Below are 24,313 nucleotides of genomic sequence, written 5' to 3'. Positions count from 1 at the left end.
AAGGTCTAATTTGAGTCAAGAGAACCTTGATGCATTGTCACTATTATACATAGAATATAACGCATTGGAGAAACTTATTAGTGATACTATCATACGTCAGTTTGCCAATATTAAGTGACGAAAGAGAATGTTATAATTTTTGTTGTTATGTTATATCTTAGAATGTTATTTTTACTTTTACCTTTTTTTTAGGTTATATTTTAGAACTTTTTTTATAGATATATTTTTATAAGAATACTGTTTTGTTTTATATTTTTGCAATAAAAATTAAGCATTAAAATTTTGTTTCATTTGTTAACGGATCGAAGAGCTCCTCCTTGGATCCGCCAGTGCCAAAGGGGCCCCCGTAGATCTGCGCCTAGGGCCCGAAATGAGTTTAAACCGGCACTGATACATTAGCTTGGTGTGGTTTATTAGGTGACCAGCATTGACTTTTGAATTTGGGGCTGGTTGACTCTGAAAATATGCTTGTTTTGCATAAAATACCATTTAAGGGGTCAGAATGTAAGCAAAATTGTAAAGATTCTATCGCTAAATTTTTTTTACGTACATAAATAATTTTAGGGAAATATGGGTATTAATTTATCCAAAAGTCCCCAAGCTTGGCGATATTTTGATCCGATCCCTGTATAACTGTAACTGCATTTGCCTACCAGCAATTTCGGAAAATAAATTTTTCGGCGGCCAGAGGGAAACTATTCGAGATTTAAGAGAGCATCAGTTGTCAGTTTAAATCAGATTACTAAGAGATAAAGTGCGAGCTTCGCATTTGATGCTTTTTAAATTATCTTGTGTTTAACGTTCTTAGCTCTTCAGAAAAGGTAACTACTCACTATGCTCTGTCATACTGAGAAGAGCTGTACAAGTACTTTTTTGCGAAAAGTTCCAAAACTGTAAAGTGATTCCTTTGGGAAATAAATTTCATCAAGCTATCATCGGTTCTGTGTGCATTCAACCCATTACAAACCTGTACCCACGTTAACAGATTTTGGTTTCAGAAGTGACACTGAATGGCAATGGATGTAAGGTTCATTTAAAGAACAGATGAAAGCTGTTCAAGTAAAGATGGAAGTTGGCTAAGAAAAGATTTAAGCAGGTAAAGGGGAAAGGAAAAGAGAATTTACTGCCCTAATTAAAAACAAGTTCGAGGCTATGGAATGCAGAAAAGATACGGTTGAAAATAAAGTTTGAGAAATTGAAGAAAGAGTTTCTTCTGTCGAACAAAAATTGATGAAGGAACTCCACTTAGGAGCCTCTGTAATAAAGAGACCACCGATTCCGGCCTTAGTAGTGGCCAACGTCTATGAAAGGTCAGCCCCCGCCATTGGGGGGGGGGAAACACATTTAATTGTTACGTTGATGAGATGTCACGTTACATCGTCACAAGCGGTGGCTGATTTCGTCAAGCACGAGAAGTGCGCTTTATATTCAAGTTCTGATTTAAAGGTAATTAAACTTTCTGAAGTCTGTATCACATCAGACCAAGTGATAATTCGCCCTGAGTCTGCCAGGGTTTGATACTAGCTATACTTCAAATTCTATACATTATTTAATTTTAAATATCATTTTTAACTTTTTCAATTTTACCTTTTTAGCAATTTCCAACATACTGTGAATAATTATTTTACTATTTCATTTAATTTTACATGATTTTTTATTGCTTAGACAGTCCAATATTTTTATATTAAGCATTTGATTTAACGGCTGTTGCTGATTATTCAATGAAATCCTTAGTTTATATTTTACAATCCTATTTTAATATATGTGCTATAGATTTCTCATTCTATAATAATTTTACCATTACAAATTCTATAATTTTACTTCATTTAGGTACTATTATAAACTTCATTCGCATTTTCAACTTTTATAATTTCCTGCTAAGATATATCCTTATAAATTTTAATATCATTTATATTTGCATATTTCTAATGTCTTCGATGTAAGCAATATTTAGATTCGAGCCTTAGTTACTTTGAATAACGTACTTATATATTCTGGAGTTTTAGAGTGAAGTCTCAACTTTCATGCATAGAACCATGCTGACTGCTTCACGTATTCATGCACAAGTTTTCTTTACTGCCTATAACATTTAATACCTTTTAATTCAATATTTTTTGCTGATTGATTGCATCTGTTCTATTATTTTTACACTATAAATGCACTAAAATGCTAATTCACTTTACATATGGGGAAAACCCACAAAACACCCTTCTAACTAGCCCGTTCTGCGGAATTTTAACCCGCATCGAACTACCATTGTCCTGCGATCTGCATATTCGACCGTGTATGTGTATTTAATTATGGCAAAGCATACTAGCGCTATCTGCCTAAGAGGAGGGATGCCTTTGTGGAGGACTTTCTAAGGGTAACTGGCTCGTATACACGTTACACATGGGGAAAACCACGAAAACGCCCATACAGCCAGCCCGTTCGCGGGATTCGAACCTTAGACCGAACTACCAGTGTTCAGCGACTTTACCGCTCGGCCGCTGGTGGGCCGCATATTCGACCGTTCGTGGACTGTATAATAATAATAATGCAGTGTCCTGGCTGCATAGGCGATTTTGTGGTTTTGAAGGGAAATCCAGTTTTTCTTAGAAAGTCCTTTGTTTCTAGAGGACTTCTTTCATTTCTTAGACGTCAGGCGTCCTTCCTTTCTCAGAAAGTCTTTTGTTTCTAACTGAAACCCCACGAGTGCGCCATGAAGGCATCCCTCAGCATTGGTAGATAGCCTTCGAGTTGCTTTATTATAATCGATTAACCTAACCTAACCCTTATCATATAAATTTGGCTGTCAAGTTAATGAACAGAATAATAAACCCTTCCTCATATCTGAATTTGGCATTTTCGTTTTGCATGCGACATGAACTAATTTAAATATTGCCCTTTTCGGAAGGTAGAGGGTACTTTTAAGAAGTTTGATGTTTATATAAATAATTAATTCTCATGTAACTCCAGAGAGTACGGTTTGCACGCAATCATGTTTCTTCAAGAGCACAACCAAACGTTAACGATGTCCGATGTCACTCACATGTATCGGTGTAACGTTTTTAAAAGACTATATGTGATTCTCATTCTTATTTGACTAAGCTTGAAATTTAATAAAATAAGAAAAGGAAGCAAATCACACACATCAAGCAAAAAGTATTATCGTACAGCCAAATTACAAGTTTAATATTCAAAATAAAATTCATCCGATATTTGCTGAGCATTAGTCGATCAAAATTGCGAAAGCAGCTGAGATACATAATATGCTTTGTCTAAGTTAAATAAGCCAGTTCTTCCGAAATTTGAATATATAGTTAATACTGAGCGACCAGAAACATATTTCTAGTATGTTACATAAGTTAAAATTAGTTAAGTTAAAATTCGTTTACTGTTATAATGTGTAATCTTTATGTGCATATTTGAAAACGACTGCTGACGAGATGACAATACAAAAGCGAGGAAAAACATGTCGGAAGAACGAGACAGAACAATACAAAACCAAAGAAAAATATTGATCTTCAGGTGAATCAAATGCAGCATTAATATGAAAATATACTGTGATACGATGCTCATGTTATACGTCCAATTCCCTCACATTAATTTTTTTTAATCTTGCTTGTTCGGTATTTCTATATTTGAATATTTTTTACCAATCTTGCTCTTGTTTGTGTGTATTTAGAATTAGATTCATTTATTTACAATAATTCAAAGTTCATCGGCACATGTGCTGAAGCCTGTTTTGTGTCCTTTAGCGAGTGACTTGACTTTCCGCAATTGTTTTGACGCCAAAGTATTTTGATTGCGAGCCAAAATGTTGTATATGATCTACATTTAGATTTCAGTGTATACACACTTATCAGTTCCTTTCGAACACGAAGATAATGGATTTTTCTGGTCTTATAGCATCTTACCGTCCACCATCAGCTATTGAAGCAGGTAATAATGTATATATTTATATGAATTAATTGCTAGTAAAATGTCTGTGAAAAGATTACGCAAATACTCGTATTCCTTGTTAAGTTAGTTTTCGTCACATCGAGCCGTTACGTGTCGTACTCATTATTTGACTTTATACTGCATGATTAACATTATACTAGATAAATGTACAAATAAGGACAGTATATTTAGAATTTTGCATGTTGTTGCCTTTTAAATTCAAACTTTTGAAACTTAAAGAAATTAATTATGCAGGCACCATTTTGTTATAATTCTTAATTGACGTTTGAGGGATGCTTACAATATGGAAATGATCTATAAAGAGAAATTTAAATTATTTCATTGGTATAAATTCTGATTGCTTCTAATTAACCTCGAACATTTTTACAAATTTTATATTTTTCAAGAATTATGGATATATATACATGTAAAAAGAGAGAGAGACCGAAAGCCATTGTCGTAAAGAGAGAAGTAGAGGGCACTGCTTTGGCAGTAGCGCAATGCACGTAAGTAGAAACGAAATATCGTTTTGATTAGGCAATATGATTTCTGTGAAGGTAGTCCGCCTAACAATAGGACACTTGTAAATATGTAACTATAACGGATAATAAATAGCATTAGAAAACTGAACCACCGGATGCTTTGTGTTGGCTCTTCGGGCCGCTATAGTTAAATGCAGGTTCGTTACATGGTGCATCGGCCGGAAAACGAACCCGGGCCGCCCGCGTGGCAGGCGAGCATTCTACCACTGAACCACCGACGCACCATATAACGAACCTGCATTTAACTATGCATTTAACCAACATCGAAGAGGTGAGCGTACAGAACGAAGCAAGGATGCAAGCATCCCTTCAAGTTTCTGTTCAAGACGGCATTACTAGAGTTAAACGCGATTCAGCAGACTGCTGAAGGTGTATCGAATTACGGCTTATGTTATGCGGTTTACAAACAATATAAAACGAAATTCAGTGAAAGTCAAAGGTCCATTAAGCTCTGTTGAGATTTCGCGAGCTGAGCTCTATTGGGTGAAAGTTACACAGCGAAAATACTTTGCGAAAGAGATTCTAGATCTATCAAGTGAAAAATGCTTAGAAAAGACATCGTCGATTTATTCACTTAACCCAGAATTGGATACCCATGGTCTTCTGCGTTTAAAGGGCAGACTTCAATTCTCAGACCTTGCTTTCGAAGAAAAACACCCATGGCTGTTACCTTATAAAGATAGATACAGTGAGCTAGTAATTTTAGAATCTCATACCAAATTGTTTCATGCTGATGTCGAAGCTACCTTAGCCGAGATTAGAGAAAAGTTTTAGATCATAAAAGGATGCCAATTCGTCAAATCCACGTTAATTAAGTGCTTTTTGTGTAAACGATACAAGGTGCGTGTCGGTACACAGAAAACCGCTCCTTTACCACCTGATCGTGTTCTTCAATCATCTCCATTTTCAGTAACAGGGCTGGATTATGAGAGCACTTCACCCAAAATTTGTTTCATATTTTAAAAATACCCTTAACCCGCGTACTGCTAAGAAAACAATGAGCAGTCGTCTCAGTATGAAAAATCTTATATTCAGTAGTTGTTAATAACATAGCCTTATCATTAAGGAGTTGCGAAAACTCGATTGCAGAGCGACTGTATTTTATGAAGTATATCTTCATCTTCATTTGGACTTACTGTTTCATGCTCGTATTAAAGGAAATTTCAATCAACAATCACTATAAACGTTTCATTTTATTTTCCATATCTTCCATGCTCAAACACTGAGTACTACTAAATAAATAAATAAATAAAATCAACGAATTAGAACTCATTGAGCTCAAGTATTGATGCACATTTCTTAGAAACACATTAATCGTAGTCCGAAATGATGATGGGAGGATGCTGGATGTATCTGAAAGTGTCAAGAAAATAGTTTTAGTCTCAATAAAAGGTTTTTATAAGTTTGAATGTCTTATCACTAAAAAAAAGGATAACCTTGGTTACTGAAACATTTTCAGGAAAAAAGGGGTTTTCTGTGGCCTAGTTTAGAAATGTTCGGGGCCTGTTCGACCCTAGCATTCTTGCATATTAAACTGGCTGATTGTTCTTTTGTTTAGTATATTCTCTAAGAAAAAAATTGGATAAAATATATTAGTAAGTATTTGAGAGCAATCTTTATCCTCGGAATTACATTTCTAATTGTAATTTTCTTTCTTGCATTATCGCCGGACAATGAATCAACATGGAGAGTCACCTTTTGATTTAGCAACATCCTCAACTGCTTTCTCCTCAAGAAACAGGAGATAATAGAAAACTGCTGCAAGATATGCATGCAAAAGGCATCATTAAAACATCGGTCGTTCCACGGGCATTTATTGCTCTTTTGCTTCGGAAAACAGCAGTAGTGTAATATTTTGCACGGACTGCAGACAGCTTAAAGGCACAGGAAAGAAGAGAAGCTATCCTTCTCCTAGAATTAATAGCATCTTGGAAACATGATTTTCCATGCTAAATTAAAAGCAGAGTCGTAGCTAGGGTTTTCAGCGCCCAGGGACAACTGAAGATTTCGCGACCCTGCTTGCCAAGGATGGAAAACATTTAATTCTAAAATGTCGTAACATCAGTTTGGCGCCCCTTGGATTCTGCGCCCGGGAACAGATGCCCCCCTCTAGCTACGCCCCTGATTAAAAGCTTGGTCATTGACCAATCATAATAGATCATAATGGTGGTGGAAATACGGCATTTGCCATCGAATAACATTTGTGGCATCTTAAAATAATGCTTCTTGGATCACGCAATGCTCCAATCATGTTCAAAGATTATATACAAGAGGATTCACTACCGTTCGCAGATACTTTTATGGTGGGTAGGGTATTTATTTAAAGACAAATCTGCATCAGATAGTAATGCTAGGTCAGGCCCGCGCCAAGCCTAATCGGCGCCGTCATGCAAATTTTTAGCCAGCGCCTTTATTTAGTGACGATATTAAAGAGACATTGCTTATGGTTAACATTTAAAATGAAGCATTATTAGCATAATAATGTGAAAAACCAAAAAAATACATTTTATCTTTTAATTTGCCTAAATATGCAAAGATTTTGTGCTTTGTTAAAACCCACACTCAAACATATTTATTGAAGAGTTATACATATATTTATGTTATAAACAACCTCCGAACCGGTATAGCGGTTAGCGTTGCTGACTGCCGTGCCGAAGGGCCCGGGTTCAAATCTCGGAGAAGGCATGGATGTTTGTAAATGCATTGTGCCCGTGCGGCATGGGGGCACTCCAAATATGCGAGGCAAAAGTCCTCTCGAAAGGTCGGTGGTAGGGAAAGAGAGGTGGGAGATGCTCGGACCCGTCCCCCAAGATGCTCTCTATCAAAATTGGGGGCGAAACTAAACTGAATAACTCTGTCATCTGGTGCTCGAGGTTGTTGCCAACTACAGGCGTATCTTGTACTGCTTGCCAGGAGAAATTTCGCCAGCTTGGGCTGACTATAGGTTAGACAAGTATCTAATAAGTTTGCACTGAATAAATTGTTGTTCGTAGCGTAGTATACGACTAGGTTCAAACGGTGATTACAACAGGAAATAAAAAATCCTCTAGGGCTGATATAACAAACATTCTTTTTTTGCACACCGCTATGTTGTTGACAATGATGTAGCTTAGAGTTTCAACGGATGCGACATTTCCTACAAAAGTTTGCAAAAACTGCAGACAGATCAACTTATATATGACTTTCAGAATTATAACTAAGTATCAGTCAAAAAAGAAATCAAGGCCCTTTCTAAAAAAACTGCAGTTTATGCATAAGATCTATTGCTATTTACATCGCTTTGACTTTTATCAGTTAATGCTTTTGCAGTTTTTGGCATGAGTTGAGCCGATCTTGTAACTATTATGTGAATGAAAATACCAGATGCCTACGCGTATTGTAAGGGTAGACGCGATCGAAAAATCGCCTAGTCCTTATTTTGTGTCTACTGTTGCATTCGTAGTAATATGTGCAACATTTATCTTTTTTGTGATTTTTTTGGGGGTGATTGATTGTTGTTATTGTTATTTTCTACATAAAAGAGGTAAGTGTAGTTACATATTATGTTAAACTTAGGTTAGGTTTTTAATTCAGAAAAGTGACGATTTGAGCATAATTACTCGAAAAATGTTTTTGTACATGAACCATTTGTTTATTAAATTAAAAATTATTATCTTTCGAGAGGAAAGGGTTAATATATTTACGGAGTACCACTGAATTTTAAATATACCTATCCGAGATTTGAAGAAGTAAAAATATATAAGGTATTCTAAAATAAAAAATTGCCCGTTTTCCGATTTTTAGCTGCATGGAAAACCGAAGGAAAATGTTCCGTTATTTCATTACGTCTTAAATACATACTTTAAATTTGATTTATTTACTTTGATAAACAAAAGAATACTACCATCTCCTTGAATTATTTGGTAATGATCTAATTGTTCATATATTTTTCAAGCAAGGCTTTAAGATATACTCAGTTTTTCAGAAGTAAGGTAAAATATTTCAAACAGTGACTTTACGCAATAGTTCTTATAATTAAATCTTTACGCAATTGTTCTTATAATATTTCGAGTGTTTTACGCAATAGTTCTTATAATATTTATTTTCAATTTTTATTTTTACTTCCGCTTTTTCAGTTTTCACTTTTCCCCAGATGTCGGAAGAAAAACAGAAAAAACTGTTTGAGGATCAGAATGCAATGAAAAAAAGGAAAGTGAGAGGAAGACTTAATAAACCATAACTTTAAAATTACTTAGTTTTTCCAAAACACATGGAATAACCCAAGCTGACGCTATTAGCACTAGTTGTTCATCAACGTCTCAGCTACCATTGAAATTACCAAACGAACCTAATAATCAGTAAGTGTTAGAAAGTGTTTTCCCCCGGGAATGACCTTTAACTTCAATGCAGCTAGTCGAAAAAAGCAGAAGAAATACTAGTAAAATCTACACTTTCTGCAGTAGATACGCATTTGCCTGTTAGTGATGATTCCAGATTATGCTCAAGTCCATTACTGCCATCCCAAGTTCAAGCCTTAATAGAAAATCGTCCTGTATATCCTGGTTTCGAGTTTCCCAGAAGACAAAAACGGACGTAAATTTATTTAGATGTACTTTTGTCGAATCTTGCCAAACAACGAAAGAGTTAAAAGGTTGCTAAATTCTGCTGAAAAAATTATATTTATTGTTTTTGTTGCAAACTGTTAACAGTTTCAGCAACGCATAACTGAGTAGTTCTGAATTTAACGAATGGAACCACTTAAATGAGCACTTAAAACTTCATGAAAAAAATATAATTAATTTCTACATCTTTGGTCCGATTTCTTAGAACGATTACGAAAAAATAAACCTGTTGATTCGGAATTTCAAAATGTATTAAAAATAAAAGAGACTAAGCATTGGCGCGATGTTATTGAAAGAATTATCTATGCCCTTCAGTTTTAAGCTAAACAAAACTTAGTCTTCCTTAGTTCCAATAACAAGTTATTCGAAAGAAATAATAATTTTTTAAAGTGTATAGAAATAATCACAAAATTTGCCCCTGTAATGTCTGTATATATTAATAAGATTCAAACTCAAAAAATATGCTTCATTATCTTGAATATAAAATTCAAAATGAAACAATTAGCTTATTAGGGCATAATATAAAGCAAATTACGAGTATTTTAAGTAAAGTCAAACAGGCAAAGTATTTTTCTATTTTACTTGATTGTACCCCTGATGCCAGCCATCAAGAGCAGATATTAATTTGTATGAAGTATCTTAATTTAGAAAATACAGACATGAGCATTGAAGAAAGGTTTTAACACTTTGGTGTTACAACAGATACGACCGGTGAAGGACGAACAACATTCTTATTAAAGGATTTAGAGGAAAATGGTTTATATATTAGTAATTTACGCGGCCAAAATTACGACAATGGTTCAAATATGAGAAGTAAACAGTTTTCGAGTAATTATGCTCAATTCGTCGATTTTCCGAATTAAAAAGTTAACCTAAGTTTAACATAATATTTACTGAATTTACCTTTTTTTTATGTAAAATAGCAATAACAACAAGCAATCACAAAAAAGGTAAATGTTGCTACAAATTACTACTATTGAAACAGTAGACACAAAACAAGGATTAAGGAATTTGTCGAATGCGTCTACCCTTACATACGCATCGGCATCACGTATTTTCACGTTCAAATAAGACTACCAGAGACGAACCAGAGACACCACCAGAGACGAACTCCTGCCCTGGTTATAACTTTCGGTGAAATAAGACAGTGTGCTAGGAGGAAGGGGCTCTCAGATCTGGCAATCTCGAGGGTGCCTTAACACAGTTAAATGCCCCAACCCCTAGAGGCGATCCAAGGAGCCGTTATCCTATCGGTCGAGTAGACGAGCTACTCATCAACTCACATTCCACGTCCCCGTTCTGAAGGGATGGTAAAAGCATCTGCCATCAACAGTGGCCACAACCCCGGACAGCAGAACATGAAGTTTAAGTCACTTAAATCCTGTCAGACAGACGTAACCACCAATCCGGCCTGCTAACACTACGTCATGGTATACAGATGTCGGCTTTAGGCGCGCCCAGGGGGAAACCAAGGAAAGATATGAATATGTAGCTTTGAGGCTCCAGGCGCCCACTGGAAACGTCAAGCAGTTTAAAGCCTCACTGAATTCACCAACTTCACCGACGGGGATGTTTCGCCCCGGACAACCATGAATATCTGACTACATAGCTCAACCACAACCAGCGAAACGGACGAGAACGCCATATGGTCTCTCCCAAGCCTGAAACGGCCATGACTCCAGTCCTGCGGAGACTGATTTTAAACACCCCTGGCCGAGACTGCCCAGGTTCAGATCCTAATCAGTAGCTTCCCAGGTTTTACCTGAGTCGATCCCGGATGGGTTTTCAAATAAAAAAAAGATTTTTTATTGTTCAGATAGGCAGCGAAACGAACTGCTTATTTTAATGATTGCTCGGCGCCTTTTTGACTCGGCTCCGTCGTGCGCCGCACGACTTTGCACCTACTGTCAGTGCGAGTCTGTTCAAGGTTGGAAATGTGATCGTAAGTGATAGAGAGAGTTGTTACAGAACTAATAAAACATCTGCATAGGAAAACAATCATTCGGCCATCCCCCGTACGAGTACAGCTTGAAGCAAGGCTGTGCATATATCTAGACATATTATGTATCGTCGGGCCTTGCTAACTGCAAGCTTCTGCCCGGAGAGAATTCCATGGAGGAATATCCTGAGAGCGATTTAGAGTCTCTTACCCCTCTTCACCTACCATCAGCTTCTCCAGAGGATTTCGGGTCACCGTGTATTTTGAATGCCGTGCATACACTGTACGCTTACAAACATCCTTGCTGTCTTCGAGATTCGAACCCAAGTCCTTTGGTACTGTAATCAGTGACACTAACCACTATCCCATAGAGGTAACAAGATGGAAGGTTTCACATATTCGGAGTTAGCAGATACGTATCTAGCATATAGGGCTATTTATTGAAATGGACGAGTCGTTGTGACCTGTACTGGAAACACTAGACGATGAGACGCATTCCGAAGCACCCGTTTCACATAAACTTTGACGCTAGCCTTAACATGGCTTCATCAAAGATTATGTGAAACGTGTTTCTTTAAGAGATGTGCCATGAATCGGAGACGAACGGCACGGACTCCTGCTATGGAAAAGATGGTGCTTCGTCATTTAGAAGACAGTGCTTGTGACATATTCGCTTCGATCTTCCACAAATCACCGTCTGGAAGATCTCGAACTCGAATCACCAACTGCACGCATACCATGAGCAGCGCGTACAACTACTGCAGCCTTGTGATAATCCACAGAAGATTGCTTTTACTCAATAGTATTAGCAGAAGAGTACGGCGGATCCCCTTTTCCGACTTTTATGGTATACATAAACGAGGCATATTTGACCAGGGAAGGTTACTCAGTAAACATAACTGGCATGTTAGCAAGGAGAAGCCCCATACTACATGAACATGTGCTGCGCTACACCGGTTTGCTGTCAGTGTTTGGTCCTGTTTGGTATTTTGGGGACCACTTAATAGGCTTATATCTCTTGCTCACTCATTTGGACGAACGGGGTTATAAAATTTATTTGGAGGGACTATTTCCTGATGGCCAATAGATTCAGCAATCCTCCATCCATGATATTCGGTTCAAGCATGATAAAGCTCTAATTCATTTCAGCTGCGACTTTCTGGAGCACTTAAAGAAGATATTTTGACAACAGAGAAGAGGACATAGTTGGTCCTCTTCATTGATGTGCAGGATCGCTGGACCTATCCTCAGATATTTTTCTGAGAACATTTGAAAGGTCTGATGCTTAATACACTAGTGGACAGTAAGGAGGATCTTATCGTATGCATCTGCGATGCTATTGCGGCCATCCGAGAGAAGCCCAGAATTTTTAAACCGTCTGTGGTGCTAGGCGACACCGATTTCAGGCTTGTGTTGCAGCTGCTGGCTGAAATTTCAAATACCTTCTGTCACCTCTTTAACCCACCCGGGGGTTGACTCAGGAGAATTCCTGGGAAGTACTGGTTAGGGTCTATACCTAGGCAGTCTCAACCACGGGGGTATATAATTTGACTTCACAGGACCAGAACCCGAGTATTGTACTTAGGCTGGTTCAGGCTTGGCAGAGACCGTACTGGTACTGTCGTGTCTGTCCCTTCGGTTGTGGTGGAGCTAGATTGGAGATCGTCGACCAAGTCCCCGGGGATTTGACTCCATTCAGTTCTCTTGACGGAGACAGACAGAGTGGTCAGAGCGCACTTTACGACGTAAGTTTAGCCGATGGAGTGGTGCCCGGAGGCAAACTGACTAAGTTCAATTCATATCTAAGATTTATTCTGCCCTATGCTTTATATAAAGCCGGGCGGGGAATGCGGGGGTTACGCCCGCGAGGACGAGGTCCTCTGGACCATAGATATCTAAATTCCGCATGGGTCCGCAAGTCGGACTTGGGTCGGGGATCTATGTTTGTCTGTCGCGTCTGTCACCTCTTTTAATATCGCAATTATTAATGAATAAAACAATGTTTCACTTATCTGTTGCTGTTTCTCATGTCCTCTATTCATTTGCACCTGACAACAGGAGTTTTCGACTTAGCATTACTATCTGATCCCGATTATATTAATAATCTACGTCTTTCCAGAAGTTCGTAAATCGCTTTATAAAAACCGTTTTGAGAAGTTTGTTGAAGTTTGAACATATAAAGGGTCACAGATTTTTAAAGTTGTTTCTTCTAAACAATCGATTTTAACCGTTTGAGTCCGGCGAAGCGCTATCGCGCTTCACTTGTCGTATGCCAAAATTACGGCGCAGCGCGATAGCGCTTCTCTTGTTTTGCATCGAGAATGCGAAGACGCTGTTGTTGGTTAGTATACTTGAAAAACAAATTATTGAAAATTGAAAAAAAATTATTCGAATATTCAATTGGTTTCGCATTAGGAGGTGGGGCATGCTTTGGTCCAGGTATTTGAGAAAAAGTATTCGATTCGTTTGAAAATATTGATCCACGAGTAAAAACTCATCAATAATATCGTCATCGGAGGTACTTGCAGTTACTTCACCATCATCACTGCTATCACTAATAACTTGTAATCTCTTGGAACGAGTGATGGTGTCATTTCCACTATCACTTTCAAGGTCATTACTATACTCTTCATTATCACTTCTAATAATATAGTCACTTTCAAATGAATCAGAACTTGACATGGGTTATTTCGTAATTATCAGTATAACACTTGGTAAAAAAATGAAAACAATTTCCAATTCCTATAAAACAACTGCTATTTATATCACTACAACTGCTCTCAATAATTGCGTAAAGTATACTAACCAACAGCAGCGTCTTCGCATTCTCGATACAAAACAAGAGAAGCGCTATCGCGCTGCGCCGTATTTTTGGCATACGGGACAAGCGAAGCGTGGCAGCGCTTCGCCGGACTCAAACGATTAATATTCTTGAACTACTACCCTGGTCAGCTTCAAGTATCCCAAAAGGTTTGCTACTCAGATGCAAAAGAAGAAATGGATAGAAGAGCAGCCTTAAAATCAGAGAGTATAAGAAATTTTGAAAAATGTTCAAGGTGCAATTGGAGTTGGGATAAGGCTATGCGTGTGGCCGAAATCTCAGCATCAAAAGCAGGCCTATTCCTTTCAACTGGACTGTAAAATGAAAAATTCTTACCAAAGATGCCAGCATCTGCTTTAATACTGTCAGCCAACATACAGCCATCTGTAAACATATGTAGCCATTCACTCTCAGAATATGAAGCATTAATGATTTCCAAAGACAGATTTTAAAATTTGGTCCTTTGTTTCTTTTTTTAAAGATTTCCTTTAACGGATTAATTCTGACTACATACTCTCTTTTATCAGCTGAACAGTGTGGTTTCACAAAATTTTTCAAAAATTCAAAACAAATTTTTTTAAATTTTAATGTCCTTTTTTAAAAGTTTACTTTATTTTTATTTTTTAGTTTAATGTACTTTTTTAAAGTTTTTCTTAGTTTTTTTAGTTACTTTTTTTAGTTTACAATAATTTAATACGTTACGCCTTTCCTTCATGCAAGACTGACGATATTACAAACAGCACACTGAATATATAACAGTTGTGACAAGATTAGAATCCTCATGTAGACATTTGGCAAGTCCAGACAGTCCAGGGCAGTTCATTTTTCAGGCAGAGTCCTCCCTTCCATTCTCTATCTAACACAAATTCCTATTCTAACAGCGATTCTTAATCTTTCGATTGCGTTTTTGCTTAATTTTAAGTAGTCCCTGACAGGCTACTCTTTTCCCGTACAACAACATTCAAATTTACTTGTAAACTTTGTGAGGCTCTAAGCAATCTACTCGGCAGCGTTCGTGGAGCTGGGTGGAGTAGAGAGTAGATGGTTTCTGCCAGGAAGATTAAACACTATGTGTTGTTAAGGCCAGGTCAGTGGTCTTCTTCACTCACCTAATACGGTGATATTCATTTAATTACAATACCAATTAGGGTGATACACGGAGCGGACCAAAATCTCGCTAAATAGCCGCCAATTTTGGCAACCTTTGGCGATTTCTCGCCAAAAAGTCTCTAAAATCTTTACTTGCTTGACGATATCTCTCCAATTTAGTGAGATAACCATTTACTCAATGTTAAATAGAATTTCTACCCCTATATTCTTATTTTTTCGGCAGAGTATCGTCTTTTTAGATTATCATGTTATATTATACAAAAAAAATCATATATAATTTCACTAGAATTATCTATCTATGTGCAAAATTCTTAACAATATAAACCTAAACAGAATTAAAATTGAATACAATTAATTAAGTATTTCATGCAAATGAAAACGACACGTATTATCATCAATTATTTGTCCTAATATTATATTAATATTGCTAACAATCTGTACCTTCCATGAAATACATATGCACTGCTGAATTAAACTTATCATATTCGGGAAATAATTGATGTTTATATTCTGGAAGAAAATATTTTAAATGTAGCTTTATTTTCTGTGTAAAATGAATTTTCTCTCTTTTTCTATATCTAGGATTATAACTGCAAATATATTACAAATGTTTAAAACAAAACACAAAAAATGAAAATCGTTCAATCGCTCATTGCTCCCTTTGTAGTTCCATTGCATTAATAATTCCGTTAAGAAATCAGCTTCAAAAGCTTCTAATTCCGCATCCACTGCTTTATATTTGAAAATTCCAATTTTCGTTGGAATATCAAGTCACAAGTTCAAGTGTTCTGCATGTAAACTTGCTACTTACACGCGTGTAATTGACCTCTTCTGCGTAGTCGCCACGTTAGATAAATAAAAGTATTTTGGAGCCTCCTATCTCTGTGCATAACAGCTTTTCTAAAAATAAGCCCACGTGCGCTCCATCTACTCCAAGCGTCTAGCCAAGGAAGTTTAAAAACTGCCAAAGCCGCAAACGGATTTAGTTGAAGAAAGTGTATGCTTCTTATTTACGTATGGATGCTTAGCAAATTCTTGATGCATAAGGAAAGCGAAGGTCTTGATGGATGCAACAATAAGTGTTCCTATGCGAAAATGGGAAATCGAGCTTTTCTTCGAATTTCCACCTCTTCAATCGCCTGTCGCTATGGGTAAGTGTTTATATTTACTCTGAGTAATGCCAGATATAACCAAATCAGAAATTCATTAACATAATGAAAAAAAAAAAAAAAATTACTGCCTAGCAAATATTTTGGGGTGGTAAAGACTTTTGCATTTAGACTTTTTCTTGGTGTTCAAGTTGTTACTCTGTCTCATCATTTGTTTTATTACCCCAAATCGGCGTTAGCCTAGAAAGCCTATTACTCACGAAACGGCATTTTGTGACGAAACGGCTGTATCACTTTTCAAATTGTTGCCACCAAATATCATCGCCCTGTATTATATTTAGAGAAATTAAATAATGAAGCATCTGCATGAACATATGTATGTTTCTCACATTGTGAGAAAAAAATGACTCCTAGGGCCATCAAATTTTGAATAACGTAGCCCCCCACCCGAATATGGGTACATGGAAGACCGAATCTTGCATTCTGAATTTGTTTTATTATCTTTTTTTTTTTTTTTTTTTTTTTTTTTTTTTTTAAACCTTAACGAATTTTTTATTAAGAAACCCAACGATTTCAAAGGTAGCAGTGGCAACACACTATATGGAATAAAATATTTTTCTCTTCAGCGTCTATCGTTAATTCTAAAGATATGCTGTTTTTAAATATTTTTAGCCCAAAGGGAGGTTAGCCGAAATGCTCTCGAAACGTGTATGTATGTGTAAATAAAAAATATTTAAAAAAAAAAAAAAAAAGGCCTCTGTGGGTGTAATATAAAATCTGAAAGTTTTCAGATTTTTTTTGTTTTATTTTTAAATTTAAATGTTATCTTTAAAGGCATTATTTTTTAATTTAACATCGTGATATGCGCATACATATGGATTACATGTGCCCTTGCTGAGACTAGACTTTAGGGGCGCAGATTCATCGCGTTGTCGAAAATCTGTGTTCAACTTAACCCAAAACTTAATTACGTACAAAACTTAATTACCGATTAGATAAACAGTCGTGGGTTATTTGTAATAAATATCGTATTTTTTAAATCAAGTAAATTAGAGATGATGAAAACGTTAGAGGAAGTAAAAATAATGTTTAGAATATTGTGTATTTATCAATAGCTAAGCTTATCTCCGACATCTGGCAGGTGAATGAGGCAGTATTACGTTACACAACTTAAAACAATATGTATGTGCTAAACTTATTACTAAAGCTAACTATAAAAAGTGAAAAGTTTTGTAAGTGTATTTTATTGTAATGAACGTCAAAATTAACTATTATTTACATATATTTTATGCATTTATCACACACTCAACGTTTTCTTGGTTATTCTTCTGCTAAAATTTTTGAAACTATCGTAAACTCCAAAAATGTGTTTTGAAGTCCAAGCGTAAGTAGCTGAGCAGTTCGAATCCGCGATATACAAGAGTCAACTATATACGCACTTGCATTTAATAATTATTTTTATTAAATGCAACTGCGTATGTTTTACTATAGTACCTGTATATGTGTTTAATATAAATATGTGCATGTATTGTTGCATATCTAGGGAATAAGAAAGTTTGCGTTATTCGAAAAAAAATAATTTTTTTAATATTTCCTGTTTAATAAGCATTAAAATTGTTGACGTATTCCTGTCGTATTTAGAAAGTAAAATTTTTGTTTACTTATATGCTTTTTATTCTGTAAGTGAAATTAGAAGTTTCTAGTTTCTCTCCTTTTTCAATTAAAAAAATGATTTTCTAACGATTTGTAATAATGTACTTTTCCGTATATTACGTAATAAATTGTGAACATTAAAAGAGACAAATGATACGTTTAACAGAGCAATGGCATCAATTGGTAAAAGAAACCATATAGTTGTGTTTAAGGCCCTTTACACAATGATAACATCAGTATGCTGTAAAAACAAGATACATTCGTCAGTTCGATTATTGCCGTTCAGCACTGATGAGTATCCAATCCTGACCTTAATAATAGCGTGCGTTTTCCTGTGTTTACATAAACAGCAAATTCTCTTTAAAAAAATCGTTTGGCAGCTGCAGTGTTTAGTTTTAATTAACCTGCCATAGTTAATTTATCCTATGATTCTTTCTCTTTCGAAAAATGCCACACAGAGGCCGAGCGATAAAGTCGCTGAACACTGATACTTAGGGCCGGAGTTTGAACGGCTGGCTGCATGGGGGTTTTCGTGGTTTTCTCCATGTGTAACGTGTATACGAGCCAGATTCCCCTAGAAAGTCCTCCACGAAGGCATCCCTCCTCTTAAGCATATAGTCTTCGAAACTTTGCCGTAATCACATAAAAAACAAACCAAACTTTCGAAAAACGGCTCTTGTGTGATGAAACAAAAAGTTAATTTGGTATTAAAAAAAAAGAAAGAAACAAGAAAATCTTCTTAGGGTATAGAATTTTGACTGAACGAGTCTTCCTGCCCGTCTGATTGAATTTACACTACCTTGCATACCTTGCAAATTACCATTTCTGTAGACTAGCAATTTACAGAATTTTGACTAAATTAGCCTTCCTACCCGTCTAATTGAATCTGCCCTGCCTTGCAAATGGACATTTCTGCAGGCTTACAGTTTACAGAATTTTGATTGAACGAGTCTTCCTGCCTGTCTAATTGAATTCACCCTACCTTGCAGATCACCATTTATGTAGACTAACAGTTTATAGAATTTTGACTGAACGCGTCTTCCTGCCTGTATAACTGAAATTATCCTACTTTGCAAATCACCCTTTCTGTAGCCTAAGGATGAATTGTCTGATTTAACCTGGTTTATTTACCGGTAAGTGAAAGTTTCGATTTAATACTTAGATAAAAGATAAAAAGAGAAAGATAAAAGGATAAAAGATTAGAACGTTAAGATAAAACGTGAGAGTTTAGATAGGAATCAATAAAATGCCTTGGTAATATTAGCCAATGCGTAATGATAGCTATTTCATCTGTAAATATTTTTACCTATTTGTATATCTACAGTTTCAGAGCTTTTAATCTGTAATTTTTTTTCTGTTTGGTACTGCTATCACTTAGCCGCCATCAGTTGGCGAAGGAAAATGAAATGAATGAAAATAGACCAGCAATGTGAAAAAAAGTTGGATCAGTAAGGTAGTAGGTACTTCAAATAATTAACAAAATGTTAGGTTAGAATATCCGAAGGATATTTGAGTTTTGCTCTAGGAAAAGGTGAGCATCAGAGGTTGTGTGTCTTGTTTACATCCAGAGCTTGTCACCTTGACAGTGACTTTCACACACGACAGTTCCATAAAAATCGAAAAGCGGGAACACTTCCGCATAAAATAAACATTCATTGTTTGATGGGTAATAGCAATTTGTATATTTAGTGGCATTTAAGCGAAAATCGTATCTTGGTCATTTTTCGATTGCTTGCAACAGCGATTTTGATAATGAAGTTGTTTTATAAAATTCCAAGCTACTGGAGTCCAAAAATATAGATTTTAGGAAAATGTTTATGTTATGTGTAAAGAATAAAAAATACCTTAAGTTACCTTTAAGATGCCAAAATATAGCAAAAACATAACGCACGTTGATTATATTGATAATAGATTATTGAATATCATTCTACTGTTAATTTTCAGTTCGTGTAACTGACAGGTCGACATCTTAATGAACATTAATACGTTCGCTATTTTATATGATTGCACTGGCCATGTTAACAAAATTAGCACGTTCAATGCGTACGATCCTTTATTTTAGCATATAACTTTGATTGGCCGCTAAAAAATTTGTTTGAAAAGAGAGAAAATATACTTTTATACGTGTTCTGGTAAAATTGAATATTGGGCCATATCAGAAACATTTAATCAAATATTAGCGCCAGCTAAAAACATTTTCTATTAACGGTCTACCAGAACCGGATGAAGATATTTTAGCATCTCGGTTAGAAGGCTTCTCTTGTGAGATTTAGGGTAGTAATAGCATCAGGCAAACAGTTCATTTAAATTAATTTTCTGATACACTCTCTCCTCTCTTTAGCCTAGAGCTCCGGGTAACTACTCGTATAGACATTCTCTTTATTTGGCGCTTCCACTGGACAGCCTATTAAAGCTGAGAAATACTGAATCCTCCTCTGGAATTAGCATCTTGAATTTTACTCATCATTTGTCTGGCGCATAATAACCCTCGAGGTTTTGTGCCATTTAAAAAACCAACCAATTGCTTGAATGTACAATGTAGCAAGGAATTTTCGTACTTTTGTTTCGTTGCATTTGTTTCGTGCTTTTGTTTCGCTTAAATATGAGCCAATTTTCGTAGAAAATCCTTCATGAAAATACCCGTCCTTTTAGAAATATACCTCCTCCGCGTGTTTCCCTATGTGAGTAATCTAAGTTTCTTAAAAGCACAACTAAAGTTTTCCTTCGAAAATTCTATTAGTGAAATAGCTACCCATAATTTCAAACAAGTAAATATACCATATCTCTTATCAGAAAATGAATCCAATTTTTTATTTGTTTGTTTTTACATGATTGTAAAAATGAGTTCCACATTCGTTATCTTCCTTGGTCACTTGTATTTGAGGACCGGATTTCGTTTTAGGTTATTGAGACAATTTTTTGCACAAAGGTCTCGAAGGAATTTTAAATAGCATACATGTTCGTTAATAATTTTAATTAGTTTATAATTAAAGTTGCAGTTTATTATTAAAGTCTCTAAAGTAATCGTTAGTTTACTATCAAAATATTAATTACATACTTATATTTAACATATGAAATTAATTGCATTTATTTTTCGAATGCATTTATTTTTCGAATAGTCCTTAATACGACCTTTCCAGATTTTAGACTGAATCTCTTTATATCCTCAATATGCAAAATAGAAAACAAAATTTCACGCCCATTTAAATAATTAATTTTTTATATCTCTTTTCTCTTCTCCTTTTTGCAGACGTTCTCGAATCGCTGCAGAAAGATCAACGTTCGAAGAGACCGATGCGCCGACTTGCGGACTACATTATTCACAGAGCAACCTCTGATTATGTCTATGATGTCATGCAGGAAGAAGATCTAATATCACAGATTAATGATCCTATAACCAAAGGTCTCAGACTCTTACACTACGCAGCCTATCAGAATGATCCAGAACTGCTGCACTTATTACTCGAACTTGGAGCCGATCCTAATGTCATGGATGAAGTAGGTTTTACGCCTCTCCATATATGTGCTGAAAAAGGATATACGGATCTTATTCTCATGCTTATTCAGTACGGAGCTCGAGTGCGTTTTACCGAGGTAAGCTTGTAGAGACCACTAGTTATTTTGATGTAGAGATTTTTGATGCAGGAGATGTGAAAAATGTGCAGCGCCATCTCGGGAATCGAGCTCTGGACTTCACGATTACGTACTAAGCGGACATGCTTCCATTTACACCATGAAAGCACGCGGTAAGGAGGGAGAAAATGCCATACAATAGAGGTGGACAAAAGCTAGCCTATGGGTCGATTGCAGCCCTTCTAATAGCTTAATAGCTTCTAATAACTAATAGCTAATGAAATCCTGGGGATCATTTCTATTTCCTTCCGACCCGATTATGCACGCAAAGTACCGAAATTAGTGGCACTAGTAAGCCATCTGTTGTTACGATTGTAAGATATTAATTAACCGTTATTATGATTTTGATCTGTACTATTTCTTTCCGTATTTCTCACTAGAATGCAAATTAGCTTTGACAATCTATGAGATGAGAGATTTGAATTTTAAGAGGTTTTCACGTCTAGCGACGGTCCCTGCTTTTCTGAGAAACGAGATTCTGGTAGCACTGGTTTAAATTGGAGGATTCCTAGAAAAAAGAGCTTCGCTGAAAGCGAAGTCCTGCCTAGCTACGGAAACGATGTACCGGTTACCCCGGATTTTCCAAGTTCCGCTATGAGCCGCGAATAGCTGACTGCAATGCCAACTGTATTCCGGCTGTCATAAGGTAGACGCTTCTTAGAGCACATCAGGGGATGAAATGCATGACTGGGAGTCCAGACGACGGCTTTGCAGGTGCAGAGAGAGTGACCAATTGTCACTGAGAAATTTGAGGACATCTGACTGGCTCGGATAGTTCCAGGCAAGTAACTGAGAATACAGGCTTTGCACAAAATTACATAGGAAAAAACAATAAAAAATATAAGAAAAGTAATCAAGTCCTTGATGCTATATACAATATATACGCTATTTACATGCCGTCAAAATGTGTAAGCGATAAGATGGGGTACGTAGTCAGGAGTCCATAATCATGTGATAGTCAAGTGAGAGGGTTATCCTCCCGGGTTGTGACCCATGCATAGAGATGCTACTTGAAAAGTAGCAAACAGTTCATTACTGCTAATGAGCATTCACAATCGAAATTATCAGAGCTAGGTGGGGAAGACTTGGTTTCTACTTAGCATAACTGCCGCAAAAAGTCAAAGGTGTTTGTCTTCCGTTAATATCTCGTCATGAAATAAATTGAATGCAGTGAGATGATCACATTCTTCTGCACTTTTGTAGAACTTCTCCTTTAGTTTTTGTAAATAGTCCTTGATCTTGTCAATCTTGAGGTCTTGGTGGAGGCGTTTATTTCTTACATAGTAATGGTCGTTTGTCATAATCCGTAAATATTTATTTTACAAGATTTGCAATTTATTTAGGTGTGAATCCGTGGCGGCGACCCAGGCTGGAGCAGCATAGGTTATGATGGGGCGAATCGTGGAGAGATAAATGAGTCTTTTCTTAAATAAATCCAATCTAGAGTATTTGCCGAAGATCGGGTAGAGGGATTTCATCACTGCAGTTGCTTTCTTGCGGATATGGGTGATGCGCGTTGTCCATGTGAGTCTGTCGTTTAGTATAACACCCAGATGTTTTGCATGTGGGACTATAGGAACTGCTTCGTTGAAAAGGACCCGATCCTTCTTGACTCGAATGTGTCGTTTCTTTCGACTTATGATAAGAAGTAGTGATTTTTCAGGGTTGATTTGGACTTTCCAATTTCTGCACCAATCCCCTATGAGTGAGATTTTGTCTTGAAGCCTCTTAATTGCGTGATTTACATTTGCAGACAGTACTGCCGGGGAAGTATCGTCCGCATAACACGCTAGAAGCTGCCGTGAAGCTGAGAAAAGTCGGCAACATAGAAGAGGAAAAGGATCGAACCGATCACTGATCCCTGTGGAATGCCACTATGTATATTACCTTCGTAGGAGCTTGCTGGGTTAACAGAAACTGTGAATATCCGGTTTGTTAAGAAGGAGAAGAGTATGAGTACGAGTTCCCTTTCAGATTTCATCTGGATGGGTTTGTAGATAAGACCCTTATGCCATACGCGGTCGAAAGTTTCGCCACGTCTAACATGAGAATCGCAACTGTTTATTTACAATGCAGGGGCTGCTTTTGCAAACTATGGGAGCCTTACAAGTTGCTTCGTCATTGACAAATTTGCCCGAAATCCAAATTATTCGGGTGAGAGTAGGTTGAGATATATTTTCATTCTGTCAAGAAGAATTCTTTCGAAGATCTTACCAAATCCCGAGAGTAAATGTATCGGGCGATATCCGTTTGGATTTGTGTGATCTTTGCCCGGTTTGGCTATCATGATCATTTTAGCGAATTTCCACTTGTCTGGGAAATAGGCAGATACAAGACATGCGTTCAGGATACTGGTTAATTTGCAGATAATATTATTAGGAAGATATTTAATTGCCGTATTTGTGATGCCGTCTTTTCCAGGAGCCTTTTAAGGTCGTAAATGTTTTACATGAGTCTTTACTTCTGTGGGCGTAGCCAATTTGATGGCGTTGTTTGCACTAGGGGAATTTAGCCAATCGCGGACGTATAGAAAAATTCTAAGTTCCGAGTTTTCGTTCATTGGCCAGCTGTTAGGAGTGAACTGCAGTTCTAAGTATTTAACGAAAATATCTGCTTTCTCCTGGTTTGAAGTTGCAATTATGTTATTAAAAAATCAGGAAACGGTTGCATGATTTATTTTCTAATTTCGCTGTTTAGCCGGTTAATGTCCCTTTTGATAGCTGGATCTGGAGGTGGTAGACTTTCCATAGCCTGTTTCTCTGTTTAATAAGGAGCAGGATATGTCTAGGAAGTCTAAAGAGGTTATCCTTGTTCGGGAGGCTTTAACTTGCATGAATGACAGAGTTCTGTATAGTATTTGTCAGGGTACGGGTATCAGAGTCAATACATTTCTCACTGCGTAAGCTAGTAAAGTTCAATACTCTGTCTTTCATCAGATTTTGGAATAAAGTCCAATCCGTCACAGTACGAGTATTATTGAC

The 24,313-nt window shown here is 36.6% G+C and overlaps 1 protein-coding gene across 2 annotated transcripts in view; it reads left to right on the top strand.

Moving 5' to 3' along the window:
• The first annotated feature begins 3,803 nt into the window (after positions 1-3,803).
• LOC118202947 (uncharacterized) overlaps positions 3,804-24,313 on the top strand; it is a 45,245-nt gene continuing 24,735 nt past the window's right edge. Inside the window, exons 1-2 of one of the 2 annotated variants that reach the window (XM_085806823.1) lie at positions 3,804-3,924; positions 20,950-21,293. In XM_085806823.1, coding sequence (XP_085662949.1) covers positions 3,870-3,924; positions 20,950-21,293 — 399 coding nt within the window. In that variant the 5' untranslated portion in view covers positions 3,804-3,869. Of the gene's footprint in view, positions 3,925-15,892; positions 16,089-20,949; positions 21,294-24,313 lie in introns of those variants that run through there. The other variant, XM_085806822.1, reaches the window with a different exon arrangement.

Source organism: Stegodyphus dumicola, chromosome 12 (genome assembly GCF_044657685.1).
Source record: "Stegodyphus dumicola isolate Sdum_Otavi_A_Nest chromosome 12, ASM4465768v1".
Lineage (NCBI taxonomy): Eukaryota > Metazoa > Arthropoda > Arachnida > Araneae > Eresidae > Stegodyphus > Stegodyphus dumicola.
The sequence above is the reverse complement of the archived record's forward strand: the minus strand, read 5'-3'. Positions and strand labels throughout refer to the sequence as shown.